We start from the raw sequence: 9,328 nt of genomic DNA on the forward strand, positions 1-9,328 counted from the left end.
TTCCCGTTGAAGGGGAGTTTCTCCGTCCCACTTCTGCCAATTGCTTGTTTGTATTGGGTCCTCTGATTGTTGGGTTTTTTTTTCTGTGTTACTGTAGGGTCTTTTCCTTACAATACATGTAAAGAGCCTCAAAATTAGCTTCCCAGAGGACTGTTAAAAGGCATTGATTCAATTATTCTAGAAATAAAGGACTTAATTAGTATTAAAACTTATGAAATGCTTTCCTACTGATTGATTGGTTCACCTCTGTTATTGTCATGTAGGCGACTTGTCAAAAGATAATACCAGAATTATTGGGGTAACAGTTATACTTGCCCCTGAAATGTCCACAATTTTATTGACCACCTACTGATCAGTTTTTGATTAACTGTCTGCTGTAGTTTGAAAATGTAGCAGTTAAAAAGTGCTCTTAATGGACAATTTCAGCTCAAATTGGCTAGATATAACACGCAGAAAGAAACGAAATGGAATTACTAATAAATTCCATCTGACACAGATAAACAGAAAACCCCTGTTGGGCTCAAATAAAATGGAATGCATATCTAAAATATATAATTTCATTAGGTGCTTGTCAGATCGTAATCTAATTTTGGTTGTAAAAGTTGCACAGTGGGAAATGCATCGTTTTGATCATGAAATAAGGCAAACACAAGGAAAGAGTACTTCAAGATAAAAATAGTGAACAGGGCTGCGAAAATTAGAATATTGTGCAAAAGTTTATTTATTTCAGTAATTCAACACAAAAGGTCAAACTAATATATGATATTGACTCATTACTTGCAAAGCGAGATATTTCAAGCCTGTATTTGTTATAATTTTGATGATTATGGCTTACAGCTTATGAAAACCCCAAACTCAAAATCTCAGAAAATTAGAATATTGTCAAAAGGTTCAGTATTTTAGGCTCAAAGTGTCACACTCCAATCAGCTAATTAATCCAAAACATCTGCATAGGGTTCTGGAGCCTTTAAATGGTCTCTTAGTCTGGTTCAGTAGGAATCACAGTCATGGGGAGGACTGCTGACCTGATAGTTGTGCAGAAACCCATCACCGACAGCCTCCATAAGGAGGGAAAGCCTTAAAAGGTAATTGCAGAAGAAGTTGGATGTTCCCATCCAAAGCACATTAATAGAAAGTTATATGGAAGGGAAAGGCCATTCAAAAGTGTGGGGGACCTTCACAAGGAGTGGACTGAGGCTGGAGTTAGTGCATCAAGAGCCATCACACACAGACGGATCCTGGACATGGGCTTCAAATGTCATATTCCTCTTGTCATGCCGCTCCTGAACAACAAACATCAGAAGCATCTTACCTGGGCTAAAGGGGAAAAAGAACTGGTCTTTTACTCAGTGGTCCAAAGTCCTCTTTTCTGATGAGAGCAAATCTTGCATCTCATTTGGAAACTAAGGTCCCAGAGTCTGGTGGAAGAATAGAGAGGCACACAATCGAAGATGCTTGAAGTCCAGTGTGAAGTTTCCACAGTCTGTGTTGATTTGGGGAGCCATGTCATCTGTCATCAAGTCCAAAGTCAACACAGCTGTCTACCAGGACATTTTGGAGCACTTCATGCTTCCCTCCACAGACAAGCTTTATGGAAATGCTGACTTCATTTTCCAGCAGGACTTGGCACCTGTCCACACTACCAAAAGTACCCAGAACCTGGTTCAATGACCCTGGGATTACTGTGCTTGGTTGGCCAGCAAACTCACCTGACCTGAAGCCCACAGAGAATTTATGGGGCATTGCCAAGAGAAAGATGAGAGATATGAGACCGAACAATGCAGAAGAGCTGAAGGCTGCTATTGAAGCTTCCTGGTTTTTCATAACACCTCAGCAGTGCCACAGGCTGATAGCATCCATGCCACGCCGCATTGAGGCAGTAATTCATGCAAAAGGGGCGCAAACCAAGTGCTGAGTTCATATTTATGATTATAATTCTTAGAGGTCTGACATTTCTCTATTTAAAATCCTTGTTTTATTGATTTCATGTAATAATTTAATTTTCTGAGATTTTGAAATTTGGGTTTTCGTAAGCTGTAAGCCATAATCATCAACATTATAAAAAATAAAGGCTTGAAATATCTTGCTTTACATGTAATGAGTCTATATCATATGTTAGTTTGACCTTTTAAGTTGAATTAGTGAAATAAATTAACTTTTGCAAATCTTCTAATTTTTCAAGTTTCTCCTGTATACAAGAAAATTCTATCCAAATTCAATAAAAGCTGTGCCTCCGAACTTTTCTCTGATTAAAAAACATTTTACGCCAGTAAACGAGGGAAGGGGATACAGTCCTAAAAGCAAATATTTAAAATCACAGCTTAAAACTGACCACTGCATGTACAAAATCATTAGAAACAAAGTCACAGGGCAACTTATCAAATTTCTTCCTCGAGATCAGAACAAAAATAAATACTAAATTGCTGTGGAAAAGTATTAATCAGAGAGCACCTGAAAAATATATCCATACAACTTAAAGTAAACTGGACCATACAAAATGACAGTCTCGTTTTTGTAAACAGTTTTAATGACTATTTCTGTTAATGTTTATTATTAATATTTTATTAAGAAAGTTTGCAGAAATACAATCCACTTTATTTTAACTGGTGAAACTATTTTAACTCCCAATTACAAAGATGATGATTATGAGAATTATAAGGACATTTTAACTACTTCTGTTAGTCACTTTATTAATTAGTCATTGGAGGAAGGTATATTCCCTGGGACATTATGGTCATAATAGTAGGACTGTAATGTGCCTTTCCAGGTGACACTGGGAGTGTCAGCAGGAAGTTTAAGGTGGTTTTCAAACAGGATTTACAACCAAACGCTTTTATTATCAGCGTGCTGATCAGACTGAGTTTACTGAATGTAGTCATAAGAGAAAGTTTGGAAGAATTTGAGGTATTTTCAGACCTGGAGGTTTGATGATTGCTTAAGTCTCCATGAAGCAAACTGAAGTCAAAGCCCACTGTTCATTCAGTGGGCTGGTTTCAGTCATTGTGCAAATGTACTGTTTATAAGGTTGAAGAAACCTGCAGTCAGCAGAGAATGAAGAAGTCACTTGGATGAGTGACGAAACGTTTCTCCCACTGAAAAAGCTAAGTCCAGATGAACAGAATCAACCTTTTGGGATCTTGATGAAACAGCACACCCCTGCTGGAGGACCAGAGTTCCTGCAGCTTTTCGCTGTTTCAGGACTCTATACAACATGCCACATTCACCCATTCTCACAAGCACTTTCTGTGTACTTAGTGCTTTCTAACTACATTCACACACATTCATACTCCAATGGATGCATCGGAGAGCAACTTGGGGCTAGTATCTTACCCAAGGATACTTGACATGCAGACTGGAGGAGCCAAGGATCGAATCACCAACCTTCCGATCAGTCGGCGACCTGCTCCACCTCTTGAGCTACAGCCACTGTTAAGGACTTTTAAATACTGAATGCAATACAAATTTCTTCAAATTTGTATCGTGAGAAATATCTCATATCTGAAGAATCAGGTGTCGATTTGTGCTCCCTGATGATGTTTCATTACAACTGACAAAACCAAATAAAGGCATCAATCACCATATAACTGACTACCTATAAGCATTTGATAGTTTTTCATTTTCTGTGAAGAAGCAGTGTCATTGTGGTGCTATGAGTGCTGATCATCAGCCTGAAACCGACCGGCTTCCTCGAATTTGACCCTGGCTCACTGTCTTAAAAGCTGTTTAAAACCGGTCCTCAGCCTGCTCTGCTCACCTTTGTTTTGGAATGAAGTTTCTGGTTTGGCAACTAATCTTCAGATAAGAGATAAACCTGACTCATTCAAAGCACATGCAAAAGGCTTGGAACATCATCTGAAATCTTACTGAAACACACCTGAGATTCTAAAAGAGACAAGTTGTTGACAAACTGAGGTGACAGGTGCACATTTAATCTGTTCTTTCCCCAAACAGAATATACAAAACAAGCCTAAAATAAGGGCAGTGACCTCCATACACCCACATGTGAAACCAGACTAAGTGAGGAGGACTGAATTTCCTAAATGAGAAAACTGGAGAATCATTTTTAGAAAGTGATGAATGTTTGAGCTCATCACTGCACTGTGTTAAGCCCTCATCAGACATGTGTCAGAGATAAGGGAGGATAAGGAAGTTGGTGGTTACTTCCTTATGTCGTGGTTACCAACTGCCTTTGCAGGTTGTGGTTCATTATCTGTGAGCACAATAGCAGAGGAGGCATTTGGTGCATCGTTTCTCTTCTACTCAAACTTGACCAAGTGAGCTCCAGTCAGAGACGTTATCAGAGGGAGAGGTGACAGACAACAGCAGATAAAGATCTATAAAGAAGATCAAAATGCTGCAGAACAGCATTAATATTCCTGCGAATTTATGAGATAATATTAAGGTAAACAAACATGAAACTGTGTTCTTATCACTGTCTATGAAACAGTTGCTTTGGTCTTTTTAAAAAATTATTTTCTTTTGTTTTCGTTTTTATGTGTTGCCACGTTCCACCGCCCCCTGGTGGTCAACAGAGATGCTGAGGGTCATCCACAAAGTTATTTAGAATAAAAAAATAATTAAAAACAAAACTTTTACTTAACACTTAAATTTAAACCCCTTTAAAAACCAGAAGTAACAAATTAAATCCATATTTAGAAAATGCACGTTATGCTTCATTTCTAATTTTGATCCTGATCCCATCTTTGGGTTCATCAACACGGGGACAATTATCAACTTCAGACTATCTGAAAATCTAAAGGAATCATGAAAATACAAAATTTTATCACTCAGTGTCTCCAGTTATGCTGCTGCTGCTGCTGCTGTGTCTGCCATCAGGAAGCCGAGCTGTTCATGTTGGACTTGGAGCCGAGAAAAAAACAAAACAATCATGACTAAAAGTTTTGACAGTATCAAAAAATTGTGCTTCAGCTTTTTTTAAATGTCTCCAACTCATAGAGAACAAAGCAATTCATAAATTTCAAAGGCTTTTATTGGCAAATAAATCAAATGTATGCACAGAGTTAGTATTTACAGAGTTGACCCTTCTTTGTAACCTCTACAGATCTCCGTAATGTACTGGAGATCCATTCCTGCCTCATCAGCGCTCCAGCTGATCACAGATTCTCAATCTCATTAAGACTTGTGGAATTTTCTGGTCCTGGATCTGAGATATTAATTTGCAGATCTTTGAAACTCTGAGGGATCACTTTACCTTGTGACGTGGTGCTCCATCATGGTGAAAAAGGCACAGACTGTCACCAAACTGCTCCAGGATTGTAGGAAGGAGCCGCTCTTTGGACAATCATCAACTTTTCTGAACATTTATAATTTTGACATTTTTATACATTTTTTAAAATTACCCCCCCCAGTTTTATTTATTTTCATCCTGATAGTCTGTCATGTTTGTGGTTTTTGGTTCTTTAACATCTGCTTTTCAAAAATGTTCAGACTGGAGCTCCATGTGAAAACATGTAATGATCCTTTAAACACTGAACAGCTGCAGCCACGCTCAGTGTGATGTCACAGAGCCCAGGAGTGACATCACTGCAGCATTACACCTGGACTCAGGTCTGAAGTGGTCTACAGTGTGGCCTCTGCTGGTTCAGTCCATGTGCTGGAGGTCAGAAGTCGTCTAGAACGCCCCCTGCTGGACCTTCCTGAACAGCTGCTGTCTCTGCTGAGCCGTCATGGTTTCGGCACTCTGCAGCAGGTTTGCGATGATCAGCGTCTGCTGCACGGTGGCCGATTTGACCCAAATGCGTCCGTTCATCCCGACCACGAGCTCACACGGGAAGAGCTGCTCGAGGTCTGAGCGGATGTCGCTGTGGGGTGCCAGCAGCCTGAAGAGGGGAAGCAGTAATGTTTAGGCTGAGGTAAAAAGATCCTAAACACAAATGCTGGTGTCATTACATGAGCAGCAGAGGGCGCCGTGGCTCAGTTACCTTCTGACGAGGCCGAGAGAGACTCTGAATAGCAGACCTCCTGCTCCAAACACTCCCATCCCATTGGCTCGTCCTGAGCTGTCAATACACACCAGCTCTGGTTCCATGTCCTTATTGGCTATGAGGAACTGAGCAAACACCAGGTCACCCACCTGTACAGGTGACACACAAACACACAGGGAGGAGAGAGGGGGAATCATTACAGTGGCTCTCTTTAACCTAAAGGTGGATTACCTCTATTTAGAGTTCCCTGCACACCAAACTCCAGTCTGATTTTGGATACCTGGACGTTGGGTCTGTTCCTCTTGGTCGCCCCTTCGAATGTCAGGTAGGACAGAGACGCCTGCTCACTCCCTCCGAAATCCACCTTGAAGACATCTCCAGATTTGGCGGTGACGATCCCGATGATGCTCTCTCCTTTAGCTGGGACATACTGAGGATAAAGAGACATAATCAGCTCCCAGCACGCACTGCTTTACATTCCGACGCAGCTTTACTGCGCACTTCCATTGGAGACTGCCAGACTCCATTTAAATTTTTGTATACTTATGAATTAACCTGCAGGAGGAAGTTTCAGACCAAAACATGAGAGCTTCCGGAGGTCTGCTTGATGCTGTGATTAATTCGGGGTTGAACACTGAGAGAAACACACTTTTCACGCTTCCAGGTTTCTAGATGAACGAGCATCCAGAGAGCAGAAAACCAGCGCCTATCGATGAATTATGTTAGCAGAAACTCACACTGGCGTTATCTTACTAATATTTCTCTCACCCTTCTCTGTTGGGAATCGATCCAGAACACGTTGGGCTCCTTGTGTCGCAGCACGCCGCTCTTAAACACCACTAGCCGGTCACCGCAGCGCCGCAGGCCCGGACCGCACACCACCTTCTCCGACTTCACCGGCGCCGTCAGAGAAATTTTCTCTTCGGCCTCGAAGGAGAACTCGTCCCCCGGTAACAGCACCTCCCCAACCCTTTCCCTCACGGTAGAAAACATGCTGCCGCCTATTCTTCAGCGTTAACTCCTCCAACAGGTTGTTGTTGTTTTCCACCGGAAAAAAACCCAGCATGACACGCAGGAAACACCCAACAGCGCCCTCTGTCAGTCGGGAGGTATTACAACAAGCTGCCAAACATGCCAGTAATTTGTTGGTAGATTTAAAAAACAAAACAAAACAAAAAACAAAAACATGTGTGACCCAAATCATTGTTACCAGGTCTGACTGATCTTTACCTCATTTTTAACATGTCTCTTTATTAAATATGTTATTTAAAATCACAAAGTGATTATAAATTGAGAACAAAATCATACATTATTATAGTGTTATTTTATTCTCCAGATACTTTGGTATGACAGTAGATTGAAAGACAAGAAAAACGAAAAAAATAGGGATGAGTCTGAGAAAAAAGGTTCAACAGTGAAGTCCCAATTGTATCAACAAACAATTAAATAAACAGTGAAAAAACAAAAATCCAAGAGTAACATTATAATTTACAAGAAAAAAAGTGTCATTTACAGTGAAGATCATTGTACACCTAAATAAAGAAGTAAATAAATACATAAATATGTAGACAAACAGAGGATCTAATCTAAATTAATTTACAATAAAACAGTTATGTCACATTATATAATTAATGATTCTTTAGTTGTTACATTTTGTGCATTTAATGGCACTTACTGTACATTTTAATTGGTATTAGATGCTGCTCCAGCCAGCCAGAGAATCCCCGCCGCCCCGCCCTCTCCTCCCTGTGCTGCAAGAAGCAGGCGCACCTCGCAAACGGAGGGCGCCCTTACTCCCAGCAAATGGGCGATAGAAAACCGATCGGTGCCTATGCCATTCCCAATATGCGCTGGCTGATGTCGGGGCAGCATGAGTACGAGCAATTTATTTATTTATTTATTTTGCCGATGCCCGTGATGCCGCCCCCCAACACGATGCCGCCCCGTCAACTGCCCGTGTCGCCCGTATCTAAAACCACTACTGATTGTAACATTGTAAACATAATGTTACAATTTTACATTATGTTAAATTGTAACATAATGTAAAATTGTAACATTGTAAACATAATGTTACAATTTTACATTAAAATTGTAACATTGTAAACATAATGTTACAATTTTACATTAAAATTGTAACATTGTAAACATAATGTTACAATTTTACATTATGTTACAATTTAACATAATGTAAAATTGTAACATTGTAAACATAATGTTACAATTTTTACATTATGTTACTGTCAGAGTCGGACGGTGCCCCGACCGGTCGACCTGTGTGTGTGTTTGTTCTCCTCTCTCTCGCTCTGCTTTTTCTCCGGCTCCGCTGCGATTGTCACGCGGTCGCGTAGCAACGGAAGACCTCAGACCCGGAAGTGCTGCCGCTCTGAGCTGCCTCACCTGCGACCGATTCGTCGCCAGCTACTGCCAATTATCCACCATCGTTGGCAGGGCTATTTAACGGTGTGGCTGAGTGACAGACAGCGCTGGAGTATTGCACCAAGCCTGGAAGCGAACGAGACGGAAGGGGAGACTTCAATGATTCTCTGGAGTTTTGTGGACACACGAGGGGAGACGGGGAGAGGAGCACTGAAGGGGCTTGCACTGTGGATAACTGTGGATTGGTTTTGGCTTCACTGTAAATAAAGACACTGTTCAACTTAAACGAGAGGTTCGCGTCTGGGTTCGCTAACTCACCACCCTTAACAGTTACAATTTAACATAATGTAAAATTGTAACATTATGTTTACAATGTTACAATTTTACATTATGTTAAATTGTAACATAATGTAAAATTGTAACATTATTTTTACAATGTTACAATTTAAAATTGTAACATTATTTTTACAATGTTACAATTTTACATTGTGTTAAATTGTAACATTATGTTTACAATGTTACAATTTTACATTATGTTAAATTGTAACATAATGCTTAACAGATAATGGTTATCTTTTTTTTATATCATACACAATTGTCTTTTTCACAGGTATTGATGGTAATTTGCAGTGGTTTAGTATTGATTAAAATACCTGTGAAGTCCTGTTGGTTTTTAATGATGATTGTATTGTTGCTTCAATATTATCCAAGGGTGCAAACTTGGTGGAAAATCAGAATCAGAATTTAACATTGATCCAACATCAGACCCTAACATTGTTTCAATATAGGACAGCGAACTGGATGAAAGTGACAGCGAGTACGAGAGGATCCCAGAGTCAGGCCTGAGGAACAGTTAGGAGATCAGGGGTCAGTTAAAGGTTATCAATATCTGATGTGTGTAGGTAATCAATAGTGTGTGTGTATGTGTGTACTTCTATGAACATCAACTTGATGTTTCTTAAAATGATAACTTATTAATTCATATATAAACAAGGGGCCCAAAGCTC

At 40.1% G+C, this 9,328-nt stretch overlaps 1 protein-coding gene across 1 annotated transcript; it reads right to left on the reverse strand.

Moving 5' to 3' along the window:
- Positions 1 to 4,972: 4,972 nt before the first annotated feature.
- On the reverse strand, positions 4,973 to 7,024 carry exosc3 (exosome component 3). Its single transcript, XM_003443374.5, has 4 exons — positions 6,714 to 7,024; positions 6,226 to 6,375; positions 5,943 to 6,094; positions 4,973 to 5,840 (listed from the first exon to the last, which is right to left on the reverse strand). Exons 1-4 carry the CDS (start codon positions 6,936 to 6,938, stop codon positions 5,633 to 5,635), a joined length of 735 nt encoding a protein of 244 aa, XP_003443422.1. The 5' UTR covers positions 6,939 to 7,024; the 3' UTR covers positions 4,973 to 5,632.
- Positions 7,025 to 9,328: the final 2,304 nt, after the last annotated feature.

This window comes from Oreochromis niloticus, linkage group LG2 (assembly GCF_001858045.2).
Source record: "Oreochromis niloticus isolate F11D_XX linkage group LG2, O_niloticus_UMD_NMBU, whole genome shotgun sequence".
NCBI classification, from domain to species: Eukaryota; Metazoa; Chordata; class Actinopteri; order Cichliformes; family Cichlidae; genus Oreochromis; species Oreochromis niloticus.

Excerpts from the sequence above, each read along its gene's own strand:
- exosc3 (XM_003443374.5), bottom strand. The coding sequence starts at position 6,938 with ATGTTTTCTACCGTGAGGGAAAGGGTTGGGGAGGTGCTGTTACCGGGG. Across the intron at positions 6,376-6,713 it reads TCGATTCCCAACAGAGAAGG|TATGTCCCAGCTAAAGGAGA; the intron begins GTGAGAGAAATA and ends CTTTATCCTCAG. Across the intron at positions 5,841-5,942 it reads TCTCTCGGCCTCGTCAGAAG|GCTGCTGGCACCCCACAGCG; the intron begins GTAACTGAGCCA and ends TCCCCTCTTCAG.